Here is a 24132-nt window from a genome sequence, read left to right on the forward strand (position 1 = left end):
GCGTCCATGGGTGGGTGGCAGGGCGCCGGCGCCGGCGCGCGCGGGGCGTAGGAGGAGGAGAGGAGAGAGTGCGGCGCGAGCGCTCGAGTGTGCCGCGCGCTGTAGCGGTCGCCCGAAATACACCACGCGGGAGAGTGTTTTCGACCGCGCGCCCAACTCGTTATAGCGCGCGCGCCATTTTTGCGCGCCCGCTGGAGCGCCCCGCCGCGTTGTGCGCGCGCTAAAACAGACTAATTTGCGGCGCGGCGCTAGTTTAGCGCGGCTGTTGGAGATGCTCTTAGGTTTGTTGAGCCGGCTCAGCGCGAAAAAGATTGGTCCCCTCTGAAATTTGCGCGATTCACCTTCCTGATCACATAGAAGGTCGCCACATGTATTCTGTTTTTATTTTTTTATTTTTTATTTTTATTTATACTTCCAAATATTCTAAATGAATATATTACAGAAAGCACTTTCCATAAAACACTGGAAAAAAATCTTGACCAAGCATTTAAAAAATGTTTAAAATATATAGAGAAAATGTTTCTCATGTATATATGAAATGTATAGAAAAAATATAAAATGTGCGTGAAAAACGTTGACCATGTATTTAAAAAACCTTAGTCTAAACATTTGAGAAGAAATGTTAAACAAGTATTTGAAAAAAGTTAATCAAGCATTTGAAAATTTTAATTGCGTATAGGAAAAATGTTGACCATTATTCAAAAAAATTTAAACTTGAATTTGCAAAATGTTAAATGTGTATCGCAAAAATGTTGACGATGTATTAAAAAATGTTAACCTTTTATTTAATTTATTTAATGTGTGTAGAAAAAATGTTCACCATGTTTTCAAAAAATGATTATCTTTTATTCATAAAATGTTAAATGTGTATAGATAAAATGTTGACCATGCATTCAGAAAATGTTAAACTTGTTCTGATTTTTTTACATGTGTATAGAAAAAATGGTGACCATGTATTATAACAATGGTAAACTTTATTTGTAAAATGTTAAATGTGTATAGATAAAATGTTGACCATGTATTCAGAAAATGTTAAACTTGTTTCTGATTTTTTTACATGTGTATAGAAAAAATGGTGACCATGTATTATAACAATTGTAAACTTTATTTTTAAAATGTTGTCTATATAAAAAATGTTGACCATGTATTAAAAAAATCTTAAACTCGTATTTTAAAAATAAAGCATTTAAAAACTCGTATTTTGACTTTATCCTGTTTTTTCCCCTTCTTTCTTCTTTCTGTTTCTTTTTCATTTTTCATTATGTTTTGGTTTTTCTGATTTTCCCTTTTTGTTTCTTTCCATGAAATATAAAGGAAAAAATAATTCCAAAAATTGTTTGGTATTTTCTAAAAATGTTCAAACATTGCCAATTTTGTTCGTATTTTTACAAAATGTTTGTGTTTTCCATGTTTCGTTCTGAATTTCAAAAAATATCCCTGTGTTTCAAATTTTTGTTCGTTTTTCCCTTTGTTTTTTTTCTTATTCAACTTTTTGTCAGAAATTTCGAAAAATATTTGTGATTTGATAAATGTGGTCAGAAATTTCGAAAAATATTTGCGATTTGATAAATGTGGTCATTTTCAAAATAAAATTCAAAAAAGTGTTCATATTGTTGGATAATTTTCTGGAATTTTTGACAAGGTTTCAAATTTGTTCATTAATTCCAACAAATTTCACATTTAAAAAAATATCGGTACTTTCATAAAATGTGCTTGTTTTTGAAAATTTATTCAGAATTTTATAAAATGTTGCTGTTTTTTTTTGGTAAGAATCGTATATTTGAAAATCGTTTGTGTTTTCAAAAAAATCTTCATAAAATGGGCAGAACAACAGGGACTTTTCATTAAATGAGCAGAACAACAGGGACTTTTATGCATAATAAGCTGCAAACATGAAATACCTCATCGGGTTCTCAAAAAAAGAAAAAAACTCAGGGCTTAGCGCTGAACAGGAGGACTCCTCCGCCGGGATCGTGTTCATGCATGTTTGTTGCAGCGTACGCGAGTTCCCAGCGATCCACAATTCGAGGCGTGGTTTCTGCTGGATTCAGATTTATTTGCTGCGTCACCCTCGGCTAGCTGCTGATAATCTGCATGATCTTCTCCGTCAATCAAAGCTTTATTAGCAATTCGTGCGTACGTCTTTCCATGGAGGACGGGAGGATCCAGACCACGCCGAATCTGCCGCAGGACATCTTGATGGCCATCTTCGCCGCGTTTGAAATCCCCGACCTCCTGCGTGCTGGCTCCGTATGCTCCTCCTGGCGCTCCGCCTGCGAAACCCTGCGCAACCACGGGCTGTACAACCAGTCCCAGACGCCATGCCTGCTCTACACCTCCGAGTCCGACGGCGAGAGCACCGCGCGCCTCTACAGCCTCGCGGAGAAGAAGGCCTACAGGCTGACCCTCCCGGACCCGCCCATCCGCACCAGGTCTCTGATCGGGTCCTCCCCTCAGGGCTTGCTGGTTACGGTCGACGACAGATCCGAGATGCACCTTCTCAACCCCATCACCGGTCAACAGATCGCCCTCCCATCGGTGATCACCATCCGGCAGGTGAGCCCCGTATACGATGACTCCGGCGTCCTCCACATGTACAGATACTCGTCCCACACCAGACATACTGTTCTCGCTCTGCCAGCAAACCTTGCTCTTAGCGAGCTGCGGCACCAGCTCCATCACAAGGCTTTTGTGTTTCCTCTTTCCGATGATGATGCATCCTCATCCTCAGCAGCAGCAGGAGGACACATTGTGGTGCTGATCCACAACCCGTCTCGCCAGCTCTCCTTTGCAAGGGTAGGGGCCGAGAGCTGGACCTGGTTGCCACCACACACCTCCTATGACGACTGCATGTATAAGAATGGCCTCATTCATGCGGTGACTTCCAAGGGAGAAATCCATGGCTTCGATCTTGCCAGCCCTGCCCCTGTGGCCAGCATGAAGATCATTATGGAGGGACCATTGACTTATAGATATCTTATTAGTATGTACATCATACAAGCCCCATGGGGTCATCTTCTACAGGTTTGGAGAAAATTTGGGGGTTGTGATTTAGGAGATACACCCCAGTCATCTGTGTTTTGGATTACAGGCAAAATTAGAGTATATAAAGTTGATACAGTGGCGAATGAACTCGAGAGAACCAGTTGCTTGCGCGGCCATGCGTTGTTCCTTGGGCATAATCAGTCGCTTTGTCTTAGTACCGAAGAATACCCGGCTCTTAAGGCGAACCATGCCTACTTCACCGACGATTGCAGATATTGGACAATGGGACTTCAGAATAATCGCCGTGATATGGGAATTCTCAACTTGGATGATAACAACAGCGAGGAACTTGTGTCTCCTCACCTTTGGTCCAACCGTCCAGCCCCCATATGGATTACACCAAATCTCAGGGAGATAAACTTTAATTTGGATAATTAGTGTGGAGTTCTTCCTTTTGTAAGAAAAAAAATCATCTAGTTCGTTAGTAATGGTGATGGTTCCTCATCTGGGTTTTACTATATGTACACTCCCGAAATTTCAAAGAGAATGCTGCAAGTTTATTCTACTTCTTGTGTAATTATCTGTTTTTCTTCTTGTAGTTCTTTGTTTTTCTTTTTGATAATTCCTTTTGTTTCAAACACAAGCCGATTCAATTGTCCGAGAGGTCTTGGTCTTGGATCTTAGGTATATATTTCATTATTAGTACTCTTGTATGGAGATAATCCCCGCGTTTGATCGTTTTATGCCAGTCTTTCTTCTTAGCCAACGGCCCAACACACATAATAGGCCAGAGAAGTATAATGCAAACATGTCGTGCGAAAAATCTGATGATTAAACTTAAGAGGTGATTTGTGCGGCTTGCAGTAGTAGACATTTCTTAATGGTCCTTTTACAGTCGTGGTCCTTGTACTCTAATTTAACTTACTAAATCTTCTTACACACAATGACATGTGCCGTCCTGACCACCTCTAGTACCAGAGCAAACGGAGGTCATTGACACTGCCGTCATTGTTGCCATCACCGAGGTTGTCGTCGTGGCTGTCGACGAGGGAATTATTGCATACGTTGTCTTGTCATGCTTCGTCAGCATGCCTATAGCCAACGTCGTCGTTGGGGCCTTGTTCATCGCAGGTTCAAGTCTTTCCTGTGCCTGTCGTCATGGAGGAGGATCTACACTGCTCAAATTTAAGGAGGTGGGGAGAAGTTTGAGGAGTAACTCCTCAAATTTTTAGAACTAAACTTCTGAGGAAATGGTTAGGTGGGAACTAGCTGAAAGTTTAGATTTCAGGGAGTTAAAGATCTAGAGAAAGGACCAGAGATGCTCTGAATTATGAAACCGGGTGTCCCAACCCCTCAAATTTGAAAAAAGAAACAAGCAAATAAATTCTAGGCCACTTAAACTTCCTACCGTCTTAATACTGTAGATGCACTATTTAACTGTTGGTAATGCAAACCTAAATTAGGAAAGAAAATCTCTGGCTTCACAACCAAGATCAACAACATTATTGACGAAGCAGTCCTGGTTCATCACCGGTAGGAAGAGTAAATAACATAAAACTACCACAATTCATGTTAGGATCCCAAAAACTACCAATTTTCAAATTTGAACAAAAAAACTACCACTTTACACGGCTATGCTAACTCGCGCGCGCTCGTTGGAGCGCTCGGTTTCGGACAGCTCCCGATTTGGAAAGTAGACAGTTGTTTTGTTTGAAGATTAGGGGATTAATTAAGGGCGATTACACTACAAGAAATATGTCAACTTGTGACCTTGACTATTGGTCACTGAAAGGTCATTGTTTTTCATTTGCGACCTTTTGTGACAAAAAACAGAAGGTCAAAAGCTGGCAGTCGTAAACTGAAATTAACGACCTTCTCTGTGAGAAGGTCGTGGACGTTTACGACCAAAATATGTCTATTGTTTTGTTTTGGTCACTAGCAGCCTTCCCAGGCCATGTAGGCATCCGACGTGGCAATCTGATGTGGCACAAGAATCAGCCCGGTCTAATTCGGTGTTTATATGGGTCGGGCCCATTAATTCAGCCCATTTATATTTTTTTCCCTATGAAATTTTTGTCAGTTTCATGGACCAAGCCCAACATTGCAGCCTTTTTATTTTTGGGCCATGGCCTTTTAGTCTACTGATTTTCTATTTTTAACTATTATATATTCAAGCTGGTCCCACTAGTCAGATGGGTCCAACCTATCATGTTCATCTCTCAAATTGGTCCCACATGTCAGAAATGTACAAATTTGACAAATTATTTTCATAAGTGGCCTCACTGGACAAGTTTTCAAATCACATACATAATCAATATTTCAAATAGAACAAAGAACGCATAAAATTCATCAAATATACCACTAAATAAATCTATTACAATCTTTACAACACAGATATGCTACAATGAGTTGGACTTCACGGCTTCACACTTGGCATCACACTTCACGGCTTCACACTTGCTTCACACTTCACGACTTCACACTTGAGCTTCTGTAAAGGAGGAACCACCACAATTTTAAGTCTACAATACAACAATTGATACTAATCAAGGATAAAAACAAAAACAAGTAATAGGTTCAAATGAGAAGGCAGCATGAAACTAGTGATACAATAACATGCAGAAAACACTACAATGTAATACTGTTGTAAGTTCATATCAGCGCAAAATCGGCACTATTATATAGAGCAAATGATATGCCCCCTTTTAATAAAACTGTAGTGTATGCTAGTGACAGAAGAACGGATTGTAGTGTATGCTAGTGACAAAACATGGGATAAGACTAATATGATGTGCCAAATTGCCAGCAATAGTGCTTACATGCAGCATCTTCATATTTCAAAACGACCAATAGACTAGTTAGCTGGACTAAAGAAGGCATAGACAGAAACGAAGGTAACATGCATCAAATCAAAAAATAGTAAGCACTAAACCTACATCATATCTACAGTAACATCACCAATCAGGTTGCATGTGTATGCTAGAAATCAAGAATCGAAAGGACTTCAACTTGTTTCGAATATCTTGCCTCTGTTGCTCCCAGTTCAGTAAAGAAATGGTCAAGCAGTGAGCACTTCGCCTCATGGACTTGGCAGTGCACAATAGATTTCGGGATGGAGCATAAATAGAATACCTGGAAAAGAACAATAAAGAGCTATACAGTTAAGTAAGCATCCTTGGCTGTACAAATAAGTGGAGAGAACAATAAAGAGTTATATAGTCTAGAATTTCAGTTGAGAAACAGTAACTTGATGTAAAGTCGCTTGAAAACAGAAAACACCTTACAAGCTTGTGAAGCTTACCATGATTTCAAAAGCATGGGTTATCTAATCTTTTATGCCATCCTCCCAAAATTTGGTTGGATGATTCTGCAACTGTAGTTGTACCCAGCTGCTCAAAATATAAACATATAGATGAGTGCTTCTCACATGTCACCAGAGGTAAATAGCAATACACATAAATGAATGAACAGGGGCATATTCTACATCAAGATGAACCAACAGAGATATATCTTGTATCCTACAACAATCAAGTTAGAAATCACATCCATTTTCTAATTAACCACCACCTAAATATATACATGCACTACTTCAGGAAATTTATGAATAGGAGATGTATTAATAGCAGATTACGAACTAATATACTTGTACTTGATCTAGTTGAATAAATGCAGATTAAGTTCCTGGTACAGCCAGCTCCAACTTATGCTACTAGCTATTGACAGAAAAAACACACAAAGAGAGAGGGGGGAGGAGATCCGGCGACAGTATGGCTACATTAGGCGACCCCGAGGGAAGATCTGGCGCCCCGTGGATTGGTCAACCCCAGGATCTCACGCGCGCCTCCGTTGCCGAGGCCGTCCATCTCGCCCGCGAGCTTGATGGTCCAGGCCCCCACAACAACCAAGTCGTGGTCCATGCGGAGCTCCACCTCTGCACAGCTGATCCATGCTCCAGTGGAGGCTTGGGCTCCACCCTTGAATCCGGCGGCGCCTATAGAAAGATAGTGTAAGCTCTGCTAACAAGAAAAGAAACTTAGGAAAGTCAAACTGGTACAAATCAAATTCAGAAGAGAGTTTACATTATACCTAGCATAGCAAATGAGGATGGCCAAAGCTGAATAAGTTTTTTTAGGAACTATGAACAGTGGGGGAAAGGCCCCCACTGACTTTAAATTAGCAAGGTTGTAGAGTGAAAGCTGAATAAGTTAAGTGGCTCGAATGGTCGGCATCTCTCAGATCCCATAGCTACTGGACATCACGGATGAACTACAGCAAACTAGTTATAGCCACAGGCCACATGTACAAACAATATACTAAAATGGCTTGAAGCTAAAACTAATCGACCATTCATCTTTGGTACAATTTTTTATTATGCAGTACAAAGATTATTATGCAGCATCTAAAATTGGCCACATCCTTAAAGGTTATTATGCAGCATCTAAAATTAGCCAACTCTACAAAACAGTGGAGGAAGCATAGGTCTGAACCCAAACAAATTTACATCAACTAATACACTATATTCCTCCCATAAAGAAAACAATAATATTCCAGTAGAGAGTTAAATCAGTTCATCATGAACTAGCTTCCAACAACATAATATAGGTGAACCCACTAAACTGATGCAAACTTTATGGAAAGTTCCCAGAATTCTGAAGTTGCAACATTTCAAACAGAACTCAAACTGAAACAACTCTTCTGCATTTGATTAGTTTCCGTGTTCTATCAAAGCACACAATTTCCAGGTTCAGTGATTAGTTTACATAGCTGATCAGATGATTAATGGAGCTGGTTACTAAAGTATGTGTGTGAACAGATCTAGTTGATAGTACCTCGGCATCTTAATTAATGAGTTAACTGTTCCCTAAAGTATATAGCACAAAACAACGTCAAAACTATTGGTATACAGATGATTTTGACCTAAACTCAACCAATGATTCAGGCCCAAAAGATTCTACACAGTGAGAGTATAATTTTTGGAGAAATATATATGAACTCCAACTGCATCGGCTTGGAAAAGCTGCTGCTACAGTTGCTGCTCAAGGAGAGGTTGCCGAAGGCCATGAAGATGTTCGTGCACGCCATCACAGAGGTCTTGAGCACGGCGCTGCGCGGGTTCTTCACCGTCTTCAAGATCCCCAGCACCACCTTCTCCTTTCCAATCAACACCCGCGGACGGACGAACGATTCTCGGGTCAGATCCCCAACGGAATAGAGCAGCAATGACAGAGGGGATCGAAGAACTTACAGGATGGGGACGAGGAGGGCGGGGTGGTGGATGGAGAAGCGGTGCGCGTCGTTGAGGGCCTCGCAGACCAGTCCCTGGAGTCGAGCCCGTGGACAACGCGCGGGGCAACCGTGGCGGATCTGGTCGCGCCATGGCGGCCGCCTGAGCCGCCTGACCCTCTTCTCTTCTTCTTCTGGTGAGGGCAGGGGAGGGGAGGGGACTGGAGAGGGTACAGGAGTGGCGGCTGTCAGGGAGATACCGGAGGCCATGGCCACAGGCCGGATGTGAGGGGATCGGCAGTGTGTGGCGGCGGCGGTGACGTGGGAGGGGATTGGGTTGGGTTGAGGAGCAAGGGAGGGAGGTCGCCGGTGGTGATGGGGTTAGGGGAGGTCGCCGGTGGGGGTGGGGTTGGGTGTCGGCGGCGGGATTGGAGATGAATCGGGGGTGGGGACGATGAGACCACCGCCATCGTCACGGCGAAGGCAGTCACCCACGAGGGCGGCCAGCAGGCTTAGCCTGGACGTGCTTGATCTTGGAGAGGATCTCCCGCGGCCGCCATCACTGATGCTGCTGCTAGATCGGAGCTTCGGGGATTCGGGATCAGGGAGACGAAACCCTAGCTGCAGCGGAGGAGGAAGAAGAGCTGGGAGCGGGAGCGAGGTTCAGGTGCAGCGCGAGGGAAGGAGGGCGCCGCCGGTGATAGCGCGAGGGAAGGAGGGTGCGGCGCGAGGGGTGAGGGAGAGGCCAATCTGGATCGGGGACAGAGAGAGGGAGGTGGCGGGCGGAAGGAAGGGAGGAGAGGTGAGAGAGAGGTAGGGTTTGGTGCGGTGGTTTTTTTTTCCTTTCTTTGCATGTACGGATGGATGGACGTTGGATTGCTAGCAATGGATGGTAGGATGTATGCCATCTCATCGATCCGTGCCACAAATGGTTCCACCAATCACAATGAAGTACACACTTTGACGATTTTATAACCATCTAAATTGGTCGTAATCGATTAAATAATATGCTAAATCATGTCACCTATTTTATAACATCATAGAATTAGAAAAAAATAAGAACAATAGCATCGTGTCACAAGTGAGACTTGTTTTTCAGAAAAATAACAAACCTAGAATAATACAAATATCTTTAAAAATTGATCTCAAAAAAGAGTTTTATTTGCAAAAAAAACATTTTCTACCTTTGGAGTGTCGAAAATGGTATATATTTTCTATCTAGGTAAAGCAAACGTCAAGCGTGCGTAGAGTCGTATCAGTGGCCTAGGACTTGAGAGAGTATTTGTTCTACCTTTAGCTCCTTGTTGGGTTCGACACTCTTACTTATCGAAAGAGGCTACAACTATCCCGTATACTTGCGGGTCATCACACTACTAGGGAAAAGCCTATACACAGAAAGTTACTAGTAGCGAGGGTTAAAAACAAAATAGGTGACATGATTTGGTTTACTATAGTACTTAGAGTAGTGATTTTATTTATTATACTAACGGATCTTACCGAGTTTTCTGTTGAAGTTTTGTGTGGATGTAGTGTCTAATCGAGGATGTCTCGATACGAGGAAAAGGAAGAGAGGCAAGAGCTCAAGCTTGGGGATGCCCGAGGCACCCCAAGTAAATATTCAAGGAGACTCAAGCGTCTAAGCTTGGGGATGCCCCGGAAGGCATCCCCTCTTTCTTCAACAAGTATCGGTATGTTTTTGAATTCGTTTCATTCATGCATTATGTGCAAGTCTTGGAGCGTCTTTTGCATTTAGTTTTCACTTTTCTTTTATGCACCATGCTGGTATGAGATAGTCCTTGGTTGATTTATAGAATGCTCATTGCACCTCACTTAAATCTTTTGAGTGTGGCTTTATAGAATGCTTCATGTGCATCACTTATATCATTTGAAGTTTGGGTTGCGTGTTTCTCTTCACATAGAAAACCGCCATTTGTAGAATGCTCTTTTGCTTCACTTATATTTGTTAGAGCGTGGGCATATCTTTTGTAGAAAGAATTAAACTCTCTTGCTTCACTTATATCTATTTAGAGAGATGACAGGAATTGGTCATTCACACGGTTAGTCATTAAATCCTACATAAACTTGTAGATCGCTGAATATGATATGTTTGATTCCTTGCAATAGTTTTGCGATATAAAGGCGGTGATATTAGAGTCATGCTAGTGGGTGGTTATGGATTAGTAGAAATACTTGTGTTGAGGTTTGTGATTCCCGTAGCATGCACGTATGGTGAACCGTTATGTAACGAAGTTGGAGCATGAGGTGTTTATTGATTGCCTTCCTTATGAGTGGCGGTCGGGGACGAGCGATGGTCTTTTCCTACCAATCTATCCCCCTAGGAGCATGCGCGTAGTACTTTGTTTCGACGACTAATAGATTTTTGCAATAAGTATGTGAGTTCTTTATGACTAATGTTGAGCCCATGGATTATACGCACTCTCACCCTTCCATCATTGCTAGCCTCTTCGGTACCGTGCATTGTCCTTTCTCACCTTGAGAGTTGGTGCAAACTTCGCCGGTGCATCCAAACCCCGTGATATGATACGCTCTGTCACACATAAGCCTCATTATATCTTCCTCAAAACAGCCACCATACCTACCTATCATGGCATTTCCATAGCCATTCCGAGATATATTGCCATGCAACTTCCATCATCATCATATACATGACTTGAGAATTCATTGTCATGTTTCTTTGCATGATCGTAAGATAGCTAGCATGATGTTTTCATGGCTTGTCCATTTTTTGATGTCATTGCTACGCTAGATCATTGCACACCCTGGTACACCGCCGGAAGCATTCATATAGAGTCATATCTTTATTCTAGTATCGAGTTGTAATATTGGGTTGTAAGTAAATAAAAGTGTGATGATCATCATTATAGAGAATTGCCCCATAAAAAAGGGGGGGAAGGCCAAAGAAGCCTAAATAAAAAAGGGGGCCAAAGAAGCCCACCGAAAAAAAGGGGCAATGTTACTATCCTTTTTCCACACTTGTGCTTCAAAGTAGCACCATGTTCTTCATATAGATTGTCTCCTATGTTGTCACTTTCATATACTAGTGGAAATTTTCATTATAGAACTTGGCTTGTATATTCCAACGATGGGCTTCCTCAAATGCCCTAGGTCTTCATGAGCAAGCAAGTTGGATGCACACCCACTTAGTTTCTTTTGTTGAGCTTTCATACACTTATAGCTCTTAGTGCATCCGTTGCATGGAAATCCCTACTCCTCACGTTGATATCTATTGATGGGCATCTCCATAGCCCGTTTATACGCCTAGTTGATGTGAGACTATCTTCTCCTTTTTGTCTTCTCCATACAACCTCCACCATCATATTCTATTCCACCTATAGTGCTATGTCCATGGATCACGCTCATGTATTGCGTGAAAGTTGAAAAGGTTTGAGAACATCAAAAGTATGAAACAATTGCTTGGCTTGTCATCGGGGTTGTGCATGATGTGAATATTTTGTGTGGTGAAGATGGAGCATAGCCAGACTATATGATTTTGTAGGGATAACTTTCTTTGGCCTTGTTATTTTGAAAAGACATGATTGCTTTATTGGTACGCTCGAAGTATTATTGTTTTTTAAGTCAAATGATAGACTATTGCTTTGAATCACTCGTGTCTTAATATTAATTCCATGATTAGATTTATGATCAAGATTATGCTAGGTAGCATTCCACATCAAATTTTTTTTATCATTTACCTACTCGAGGACGAGCAGGAATTAAGCTTGGGGATGCTGATACGTCTCCGTCGTATCTATAATTTTTGATTGTTCCATGCCAATATTCTACAACTTTTATATACTTTTGGCAACTTTTTATACTATTTTTTGGGACTAACATATTGATCCAGTGCCCAGTGCCAGTTCCTGTCTGTTGCAAGTTTTTTGTTTCGCAGAAACCCAATATCAAACGGAGTCCAAACGGGATAAAAACGTACGGAGAATTATTTTGGAATATTTGTGATTTTTGGGAGGAAGAATCAACGCGAGATGATGCCCGAGGTGGCCATGAGATAGGGGCCCGCCACCCCTCCAGGGGGCGCGGACCCCACCCTCGTGGGCCACCCGTAAGGCGGTTGATGCTCTTCTTTTGCCGCAAGAAAGCTAATTTTACGAGAAAAATCTGGGCGAAGGTTTCAGGCCAATCGGAGTTACGGATCTCCATATATACACGAAATGGTGAAACAGAGCCTGGACAGAACGCAGAAACAGAGAGATAGATCCAATCTCGGAGGGGCTCTCGCCCCTCCCACGCCATGGGAGCCAAGGACCAGAGGGGAAACCCTTCTCCCATCTAGGGATGAGGTCAAGGAAGAAGAAGAAGAAGAAGGGGGCCTCTCTCCCCCTTGCTTCCAGTGGCGCCGGAGCGCTGCCGGGGGCCATCATCATCACCGCGATCTTCACCAACACCTCCATCATCTTCACCAACATCTCCATCACCTTCCCCCTTCTATATTTAGCGGTCCACTCTCCCGCAACCCGCTGTACCCTCTACTTGAACATGGTGCTTTATGCTTCATATTATTATCCAATGATGTGTTGCCATCCTATGATGTCTGAGTAGATTTCTATTATCCTATCGGTTGATGAATTGCTATGATTGGTTTGAGTTGCACATTTTATTATTGGTGTTGTCCTATTGTGCCCTCCATGTCACGCAAGCATGAGGGATTCCCGCTGTAGGGTTTGTAATATGTTTATGATTTGCTTATGGTGGGTTGCGTGAGTGACTGAAACACAAACCCGAGTAAGTAGGTTGTTTGTGTATGGGATAAAAGGGGACTTGATACTTTAATGCTATGGTTGGGTTTTACCTTAATGAATCTTTAGTAGTTGCGGATGCTTGCTAGAGTTCCAATCATAAGTGCATAGAATTCCAAGTAAGGGATGATATGTTAGCTTATGCCTCTCCCTCAAATAGAATTGCAATAGTGATTACCGGTCTAGTAACATAGTCTTGCTTAGGGGCAATTCCATAACTCCTACCACCACTTTTCCACACTCGCCATATTTACTTTAGTTGTGTCTTTATCTAAACAGCCCCTAGGTTTTATTTACGCGTTCTTTACTTTCTTGCTAGCTTCCCCAAAAACACCTAGAAAGTACTTCTAGTTTCATACTTGTTCTAGGTAAAGCGAACGTCAAGCGTGCGTAGAGTCGTATCAGTGGCCGATACGACTTGAGAGAGTATTTGTTCTACCTTTAGCTCCTCGTTGGGTTCAACACTCTTACTTATCAAAAGAGGCTACAACTATCTCGTATACTTGCGGGTCATCAAGGCCCAAGCTCAATGGCCCACTTGGCGACTCGTCCCGTGGCCTCTCTATTCTGGATGATGTCTCCCAAGGGAGAAGAGCTTACCACGGTGATGGGGTGACCTTGGAAGTATTGCTTAATCTTCCGGCTTGCCATGAACACACCATAAATAAGCTTCTGCCAATGTGAATATCTTTGCTTAGACTCAATGAGCACCTCACTGATGTAGTAAACCGGTCGTTGAACCGAATGCTCCTTGCCAGCCTCCTTGCGCTCCACCACAATTGCGACACTGACGGCACGCGAGTTAGTGGCCACGTATAACAACAACGGCTCTCTATCAATGGGAGCCGCAAGGACCGGTGGCTCAGATAGCTGTCTCTTTAAATCTTCAAAGGCAGCATCAGCAGCCTCACTCCAGAAGAAAGTGTCCATTTTCTTCATCATCTGATACAGCGGTATGGCCTTCTCACCTAACCGGCTTATGAACCGGCTTAAAGCAGCAATACGACCCGCCAATCACTGAACATCATTGATGCACGTCGGCTTAGCCAAAGAGGTAATCGCCTTGATCTTCTCCGGATTAGCTTCAATGCCTCTGTTAGAGACCAAAAAACCCCAAAACTTTACCTGCTGGCACGCCAAACACACATTTGGCCGGGTTAAGCATCATTTTGTAGACCCGGAGATTGTCAAAGGTTTCCTTTAGATCATCTATCAGGGTTTCCTTCTTTCTGGATTTAACCACTATATCATCCACATAAGCGTGAACATTGCGCCCAATCTGATTGTGGAGACAGTTCCGTACACATCGCTGATAAGTTGCCTGGGCACTCTTGAGCCCAAACGGCATTGATAAATAGCAGAAGGCTCCAAACGAAGTGATGAAGGCCGTCTTCTCCTGGTCTTTAACTACCATTTTGATCTGATGATGACCAGAGTAGGCGTCCAAGAAGCTCAAACACTCGCAACCTGCAGTAGCATCAATGATTTGATCAATACGGGGAAGAGCAAAAGGATCAGCCAGACACGCCTTATTTAAGTCCGTGTAATCCACACACATCCGCCAGGTGCCATTCTTTTTAAGTACAAGCACTGGGTTAGCCAACCATTCTGGGTGAAAAACTTCAACAATAAACCGGCCGCTAAGAGCCAGGCTACCTCCTCACCAATAGCCCTCCCTCTCTCTTCATTGAACCATCACAGAAACTGCCTGACCGGCTTAAGCTTCAGATCAATATTAAGAGTGTGCTCAGCGAGTTCTCTCGGTACACCCGGCATGTCAGAAGGTTTCCATGCAAAGATGTCCCAATTCTCATGGATGAACTCGATGAGCGCGCTTTCCTATTTAGGATCTAGATTGGCACTGATGCTGAACTGTTTAGATGAGTCGCCCAGAGTAAAATCAACAAGCTTAGTTTCATCGGCTGACTTAAACTTCATCGCCGGGTCATGCTCTGTGGTTGGCTTCTTCAGAGATGTCATATCCGCCGGGTCAATGTTATCTTGATAAAACTTCAGCTCCTCTGCTGCACAAACAGACTCGGCATAAGCAGCATCCCCCTCTTCACATTCTAGGGCTATCTTTCGACTCCCATGCACAGTAATGGTGCCTGTCGGTGTCAAAACCGGCGGATCTCGGGTAGGGGGTCCCGAACTGTGCGTCTAAGGTGGATGGTAACAGGAGGCAAGGGACATAATGTTTACCCAGGTTCGAGCCCTCTCGATGGAGGTAATACCCTACTTCCTGCTTGATTGATCTTGTTGATATGAATAGTACAAGAGTTGATCTACCACGAGATCATAGAGGCTCAACCCTAGAAGCTAGCCTATGGTATGATTGTTGTTGCCCTACGGGCTAAACCCTCCGGTTTATATAGACACCGGAGGGGGCTAGGGTTACACATAGTCGGTTACAACAGGAGGAGATCCACATATCCGCATTGCCAAGCTTGCCTTCCACGCCAAGAGAGTCCCATCCGGACACGAGGCGAAGTCTTCAATCTTGTATCTTTATAGTCTAACAGGCCGGCCAAAGGTCATAGTCCGGCTGTCCGGATACCCCCTAATCTAGGACTCCCTCAGTAGCCCTCGAAACAGGCTTCAATGCTGATAAGTCTGGTGCGCAGATTGTCTTCGGCATTGCAAGGCGGGTTCTTCTCCAAATCCTGAAATCTGTTAAATAATGTCCGGCTTGTCATAAATGCTTGCGCTCCTTGGCTTCTACGCCCCATAATGGCCATCTTCCACGTGTCGAACGAATGCGAGGAGCCAGGGCATTTTTACAGTTAACACCCTGGCTATGTGAACAAGCCGCCTATTTAAAGAGACGAAGATTCTCAGATCCAAATCACACCATCCTTCAGCGAGCATTCATCAGAGCGCGCCCGAGCGAAACCCATTCCAACATGGCCGGTCCGCGCAGCTCCTCCTCTCGCCCCCGTAGCCCTAAGCCCAGAGATTAGATGAAGTGTTCTGTCCCGCATAGTCAATTAGTGGAGCTACAGACTCAGGGATTCCTCCCTCTGGCGTACATGGTGCTGGCTCGAGCCGGGCTTGCCACCTATAATGGCGGAGAGCAAGCGGAGAGTCTTCCCGACCCCTCCAAGGGGGAGCGGGTATGCCTCATTCCTTATTTATTAAGGGGACTCGGATTTCCAATCCATCCGTTCCTGCGAGGACTCTTGGAGTTTTACGGCCTCCAATTGCATAATCTCACCCCTGCCTCCATATTACACATCGCCAGATATGTGGCCATTTGCGAGCTATTCCTGGGCTGTGAAGCCCATTTCGCACTATGGAAAAGGTTATTCTGCCTTGTGCCTCGTACACAGGGAGGCTCTATATTTCAAGTAGGCGGAGCCGAGATATGGCGCATCCTTGGGACTGGATACCTATCCGGTACCCCGAAGAAGACGTCCGAAGACTGGCCTTTAGAGTGGTTCTACATAGAGGATGTCCCCCTTCCGGATCCTGTTCCGATCGGCCTTCCTGAGTTCAACAATGCTCCTCTAAAGAAGTGCCTGAGCTGGCGACCAAGGAGCCCTCAGGAGGAAGATGATAGAGACGTTTCTTACCTGATGGGCCGGATAAAGGTATTGGCTCTATCAGGACTGACTACAACCGAGGTCATGTCAATATGCATTATGCGAGGGGTGCAGCCGCTTCAATATCGAGGCAGCCCCATGTGGGATTTTAACGGGGAAGATGACGCTACCCGCTGTGGCCGTAAGGGGCCGGACTCAGTTGCCGCTCTGACAAAAACTTTGTCCAGTCTATATGAGGGAGAGGAAGAGGAGTTCCTCTGCATCAAGCCACAGGACGGATTCTCCATGTACAATCCTCCGAGCTGGGTAAGCTGCCACTTTTAGTGCCCTTCCCTTCCGCATTTCCGCGATAGATATTTTATTTTACTTGTTCATTGTAGGAGTTGCGCAAGGCAGTAAAGGAGATCAATAGCCCACCTCCGTAGCCAGAGGAACCTGAGCGGTCCCTCGACCCCGACCTTCAAGAGGATCCAAACATATTTGTGGAGCTAATCGATAGGATATTTTCCCAATTAAGCCGTGACGAGGTCATGGTGGCTATTACAGCCGACTATCCGGGGCTACTCCCTGCCTCGCAGGTAAGTGAGACCAGAGGCCCAACCTTTGGGGAGCATATCTTTCTGCGCGCCTCACCGACAGTATATATACGGTGTTTTACAGTGAAGGTCCTTCGGACGCCATGCCGATCCCGTGGCGAGTAGCCAACAAGGTGTACCGGGGTCAGGCAGGCTGAAAAGGAAAGCGGTCCGGACCGAGACGCCAGCGTAGAGGTATGACATAAAATCTTGCCCCATGGGTATTGTCTTTGAAAACATAATAACACCCATGTTTCCCGAAGGAAAAACACTCGCCGGACTATATCCGGAGAGGTTGCCGATCACGCCTCCACTAGTCGGACTCCAGGGCCGGACACGGAGGCAGGGCACGCATCGGACGTTCCTCCTACAGAGGATGCGGATAAAATATCTGCTACAAACTCCAAAGTGGAGAGCGCCATGAACCACAGGCGTCGCCGGTCCGTACTTTGCGACGCGTGTTTCTCCCAAGAGGCATTTGATGCCTTCAATTCAGGAGACGCGTACATACGTGCTGCTCAAAATGGTCTTGCAAGAGCCACGGACCAGTATGTAAAAGATATACGGGTAAGCAAATTTGATGATTACATATAGTAGTAGCCCCTGAGACTTGAAGCAGTTGGCCCAACTGATTTAAGGATCATTGCCTGTGCAGGTTCTTACAGAGAAGAATACCCAATTATCTCAGGAGCTGGAAGAGTGCAAGGCCCGTCTACGGGCAGAGGCCGCATTGAAGGAGTCCGAAAAGGCCCCCTCTGGTAACACCTGCTTTAAAGAATGACAGGTACCATATAGGATGCGGCATGCACATAATTTTGACAAGAAATATTGCAGATGACGCCGGAGTGAATCCGGATGAGCAACATGTCAGACGGCAGCTAAAGGCTGGCGAGCGCATGCTCACATAGGTTAGGCAGGAGAAAAACAATCTCCAAGATGCCAATACCCGGCTGAGCGAGGAACTAAAGGATGTTCGCGCCCAGCTGTTGGACTCCATGAAGGAGAACAAGCGGCTTCGACGCGGCATTTTCAGTAAGTGCTTGAACGAACTTTAAAAAGAGTTCGGCGAAGAAGCCAGCTAACATGGTTATGTCTGTAGGTATGCTGACAGGTCATCCCGTGAATGAGATGCCCGGGTCTGCGGGTGATCTTATACCAGAGCTCTTGCAACTGCACAAACAAGTTCGGCAGGTGATGCAAGGTATTGCCCGGGCCTTGTGGCCATCCGTCTCCCTGCCCGAAGGCCTCGGGGAGCTTGCGGACAAGCTCAAGGGAGCGCGGCGGCGCTTCCGACTATGGAAGATATCGGCCTGCCATCAAGGTGCCAGGGAAGCCTGGGCCATGGTGAAGACGCGGTATACTAAGGCTGACCCAAACCACATGGCCGAGGTCGGACCAGTGGGGCCCGATGGGAAAGAAATCCCTGTCAGTTTAGTGTATGACCAAGTAGAATTAGCCGCCAAATATTCCCAACAGGATTGTAGGCTAGACAGCCTGTTGGATGGCATAGAAGAAGAATTTAATCAGCCTAAGTGACTTTTTAATTTAAATGACATGTATAATGTCTCTAGCCGGATTGTAAATCATTTGTCATGGCGGACCTTTTCACTTCAACCTCTGGACCCGATAGTCCAGAGTGTATCCGAATACCCGCTTAGCTATATAAAAACCGGGGTATACATGGAAACCAGGCGTAGGGGTCATAATTGCTTGAACAGACAAGTACCCAACTAGTTATGTTATATTACATGGTTAGTAAGAAACATCTTTCAGGGAGAATAGTTCCGTTAAGGGTTCCTTTCCCAGGGTACGCATGCCCTAAGGTGCATGTCCGAACTGCGAGGAGAAACGCAGGAAAAAACATCTGGGGGCAAGTGGAAAAAATAAAAAGTCATCTTTTATTCACCGACCGAATATTCCCTTAAGAATGCCAGCTTTCGGCTTCACCCAGTCTGAGGTACACATCCGGCCGACCCGGCAGTAACAATCGCAGAGGTGCTCCCCTTATGCCCTAGCCGAATTAACGGGAACGTAGGGCATAAATACAAGAGCCAGGCAACCCAGCTTGGCCAAAATTTAAGTCATATCGATGCATATAGTGGCAAAAAAAAGGTACATGCGGAAGCGTAACACATGTGCGGGGCGTGAAGCCCATAAAATAATTAAGCTTCTGTACAAGAAGCCCCCAGCTATAATGAGCGCGGCTGGCGCATCGAGGTTGTGTAATCAAAACGCATCTTAGCCCTTCAAGGCCTCGAAAGGGAAGGGGAAGAAAGAAAGATAGAAAAGACAAATAACGAATATATAAAAATTGGACAGAGGTAAGGAGACGAACACGGAGTTCGGCACTAGGCATAGAATCTTCGGAGTCTGGCTGCGTTCCATGGATTTGGCTCGAGTCGATTGTCCGATGCATCCCGCGGACGGTACGCTCCGCCGGTTAGAACCTGGTCGATAACAAAGGGTCCCTCCCATTTGGGCTTGATCTTGTTCTTTTTCTTCTCCGGTAGGCGTAGAACTAGTTCACCAACATTATAAGTTTTGGCCCGTACTTCTCTGCTTTGGTATCTTCTAGCCTGTTGCTGATAGAATGTGGAACGAGCTTTTGCTACGTCACGCTCCTCCTTGAGGGCGTCCAAATTGTCCTGCCGATCGAGCTCGGCCTCTCTTTCTTCATACATGCACACTCGAAGTGAGTCATGAATTATGTCGTGGGGCAAAACCGCCTCTGCGCCGTACACCATAAAGAACGGTGTGTATCCGGTAGTACGATTTGGCGTGGTCTGCAGCCCCCAGAGTACGGAGTCGAGCTCCTCTACCCTGTGTGTGTTAGATTCCTTTAAGGACCACACTAATCTGGGTTTGATGCCGCTCATGATAAGACCATTTGCTCGTTCGACTTGGTCGTTGGTTTGTGGATGATAGACAGAAGCATAATCGAGCTTGATGCCCATGTTGCTGCACCATAGTTTCACCTCGTCAGCAGTAAAGTTCGTGCCGTTGTCAGTGATGATGCTGTGGGGGACACCGTAACAGTGTACAGTCCCGGATATGAAGTCTATCACTGGTCCGGATTCAGCCGTTTTAACAGGCTTGGCTTCTATCCATTTGGTGAATTTATCCACCATGACCAGTAGGTATTTTTTCTTATGGGTTCCCCCTTTAAGGGGTCCAACCATATCAAGCCCCCAGACCGCAAAAGGCCAGGTAATGGGGATTGTTTGTAGGGCGATGGGTGGCATATGGCTTTGGTTTGCAAAAAGATGACAACCTACGCAGCGTTGAACCAAGTCCTGTGCATCTCCCCGTGCCGTTGGCCAATAAAATCATGTACGGAAGGCCTTAATTACAAGGGCCCGGGCTGCGGCGTGGTGGCCACCGAGTCCGGCGTGGATTTCAGCCAGAAGCTTCCGCCCTTCCTCTTCGGAGATGCACCTTTGGTGGACTCCGGTGGTGCTCTTCTTATAGAGCACTCCCTCGTGGACCTTGTAAGCTTTAGATCGCCACACAATGCAGTGTGCCTCATTTTGGTCTTCGGGAAGTTCCTGTCTGGTTAAGTAGGCCAGGAATGGTTCAGTCCATGGGGCGATGACGGCCATTATTACGTGGGCTGAAGGTGTTATTTCGGTGGCGGAGCCACCAATTATGTCAGAGTGTTCGGTATTTGGCATTGTAGCCTGGTATGGGCTATTATTGCTTGTTTCCCCTTCCCATACCACGGATGGCTTAAACAACCTTTCCAAGAATATGTTGGGTGGGACCGGATTGCGCTTGGCGCCGATACGGGCGAGGATATCTGCCACCTGAATATTTTCCCGAGCCACATGGTGGAATTCGAGCCCCTCGAACCGAGCTGACATCTTGAGTACGTCATTGCGATAAGCGGCCATTTTCGGGTCTTTAGTGTCGAAGTCTCCATTTATTTGGGATATTGCGAGGTTTAAGTCCCCGCGCACCTCCAGGCGTTGAATGCCCATGGAAACTGCCATCCGGAGACCGTGTAACAGGGCCTCGTATTCGGCGGCATTGTTGGAGTCTGTGTACATTATTTGGAGTACATATTGGACTGTGTCTCCGGTGGGGGATGTCAGGACGACGCTAGCCCCTAGACCGGCCAACATTTTGGAGCCGTCAAAGTGCATAATCCAATTGGAGTATGCGCCGTACTCTTTAGGGAGTTGGGCTTCCGTCCATTCGGCGACGAAATCGGCCAACACCTGCGACTTGATAGCTCGCCGAGGTTTATATGTTATGTCGAACGGGCGGAGCTCAATGGTCCATTTGGCAATCCGGCCTGTGGCGTCGCGGTTGTTTATTATGTCGTTCAGTGGCACTTCCGAGGCCACTATAATTGAACACTCTTGAAAGTAGTGTTGTAGTTTCCGGGATGCCATGAATACCGCATACGCTATCTTTTGATAATGCGGGTACCGTGATTTGCATGGGGTAAGGACGATGGATACATAGTATACCGGATTTTGAAAGGGAAATTTATGTCCGTCCGTTTCTCGTTCGACGACGATGCGCTTACGACTTGATGAGTCGCCGCTATATATAGCAGCATTGGTTCACTGATGTTTGGCGCAGCCAGGATTGGGTTGGTGGCCAGTATGGCTTTTATTTCTTCTAGTCCGGCCATGGATCCGTCCACTCGAAGTGTTCGGTGTGTCGAAGAAGGCGATAGAGAGGTAGTGCCTTTTCTCCTAATCAGGAGATAAAGCGGCTTAAGGCCGCAACACATCCAGTTAATTTCTGGATTTGCTTGAGGTCTGTTGGGGTGGCCAATTGTGACAGGGCTCGGATTTTAGCCGGATTTGCTTCGATTCCTCTACTGGAGACGATGAAACCCAGGAGCTTTCCGGCGGGCACGCCGAAAACACATTTTTCCGGATTGAGCTTGACATCATATGTTCGGAGGTTGTCGAACGTAAGCCTCAAGTAGTCTATTAAAGAGTCGATGTGTCTGGTTTTGACGACCACATCGTCTACGTAGGCTTCCACTGTTTTGCCGATTTGCTTTTCCGGGCATGTTTGAATCATGCGTTGATACGTTGCACCGGCGTTCTTGAGCCCAAAAGGCATTCTGTTGAAACACAAGGGGTTGTATGGCGTGATAAACGCCGTTGCGGCTTGGTCGGACTCGGCCATCTTGATTTGGTGGTAGCCAGAGTATGCATCGAGGAAGCACAGTAAGTCGTGTCCAACGCTGGCGTCGATAATTTGATTGATATGGGGTAGAGGGAAGGGATCCTTTGGGCAGGCCTTATTGAGGTCTTTGAAATCGACACATAGGCACCAGGATTTGTCCTTCTTTGGTACCATCACCAGGTTTGCTAGCCAGTCCGGATGTTTTATTTCTCTGATGAATCCGGCCTCCAATAACTTGGCTAGCTCCTCCCCCATAGCTTGTTGCTTAGGTTCATAAAAATGTCAAAGAGTCTGCTTGACCGGCTTGCATCCTTTTAGGATGTTAAGGCTATGTTCGGCCAACCTGCGTGGGATTCCTGGCATATCTGATGGGTGCCAGGCAAATATATCCCAGTTCTCTCGTAGGAACTCCCATAGTGCGGCGTCCGCAGTGGGGTTTAACTGTGCCCCGATTGAGGCTATTTTATTAGGGTCTGTTGGGTGGACTTGGAATTTGACTATTTCGTCCGCTGGTTTAAAAGAGGTGGACTTGGATCTTTTGTGGAGTATCACGTCATCCCTGTCCACGGTCGAGCGTAGCGCAATTAACTCCTCTGCCGCTAGGGCTTCGGATAGTGCCTCGAGGGCTAGTGCGGCTGTTTTGTTTTTGGTGCAGAGCGCTATGTTCGGGTCACTAGCTAGAGTGATAATTCCATTGGGCCCAGGCATTTTGAGCTTCATGTACCCATAATGGGGTATAGCTTGGAAGATCGTGAATGCCTCCTGCCCTAGAAGGGCGTGGTATCCGCTACTGAACGGGGCCACTTGGAATGTTATTTCTTCGGACCTGTAATTTTCCGGTGTGCCGAATACCACATCCAGTGTGATTTTTACAGTGCAACGTGCCTCCCGGCTAGGGATGATTCCTCGAAAGGTTGTGCTGCTTTGCTCAATGCGGTTCCAGTCTATTTCCATTTTCTGGAGAGTTTCTTCGTAAATGAGGTTTAATCCGCTGCCACCGTCCATGAGTACTTTAGTGAGCCGAAAGCCGTCCACAATTGGACTGAGGACTAATGCGGCTGGTACTCGGGCTGTTCGGCTTTTAAGTTCATCACTGGCATTAAAGGTGATAGCCGTGTCGCTCCATGGATTTATTGCTGCCACCTGGCAGATCTCGGCAAGGCTGCGGAGTGCTCGCTTGCGCCTATTATTTGAGGTGAATGTCTCGAAGGCTGTTAGGGCTGTATTGTGATTCACGGGATGTTGCTCTGCGGTATTTTGAATGAGCAGATCCTCGCCGCTTTTAGTAACCTGTCGGAGTACCCAACATGCTCTAAGGCTGTGTGTTGGTGTGGTATCCGCCGTACTGTGAATTTTGTAGGGTCCGTTAAGCCATCCCTCCAATACGGTTCCATGCCCTACAGCGGGATTTTGTTTTTTTGCTATTGAATCGGGCGACTTACGAGGCTGCGCCCTTTTAATTTGGACTGGGTGTTTAGCCAGGGCCGGGTTATCCCAAATTTTTGCTTCGGTTTTCCAGGCACTCTCCATCGCGCAGTACTTCCGTACTATGGCCGCCAAGTCGGCGAAGTGCGCTATGTTGCGGCGGCTTATGGCGTTAAGGATTCCCTTGTCCGTGCAATTATTGTAGAAGAGCAAAATTGCGTCTTCCTCGCGACAGTCCTTTACCTTGTTCATTACAATGAGGAATCTGGCCCAATAGTGATGTACTGTTTCTTGGGGCTCTTGTCTAATGCGGGAGAGATCGCTGGTATCTGGGTGGGTGGGCGGTGTCGGTGTCAAAACTAGCGGATCTCAGGTAGGGGGTCCCGAACTGTGCATCTAGGTGGATGGTAACAGGAGACAAGGGACGCGATGTTTTTACCCAGGTTCGGGCCCTCTCGA

The 24132-nt window shown here is 45.7% G+C and overlaps 1 protein-coding gene across 1 annotated transcript; it reads left to right on the top strand.

Annotated features, from left to right (window-relative positions):
* The first annotated feature begins 2148 nt into the window (after nucleotides 1-2148).
* On the top strand, nucleotides 2149-3423 carry LOC119360457. The gene has a single exon (XM_037626090.1). The coding sequence runs from the start codon at nucleotides 2149-2151 to the stop codon at nucleotides 3421-3423; it is 1275 nt and encodes a 424-aa protein (XP_037481987.1).
* The last annotated feature ends 20709 nt before the right edge of the window (nucleotides 3424-24132 follow it).

Source organism: Triticum dicoccoides, chromosome 2B (genome assembly GCF_002162155.2).
Source record: "Triticum dicoccoides isolate Atlit2015 ecotype Zavitan chromosome 2B, WEW_v2.0, whole genome shotgun sequence".
Taxonomy (NCBI): Eukaryota; Viridiplantae; Streptophyta; class Magnoliopsida; order Poales; family Poaceae; genus Triticum; species Triticum dicoccoides.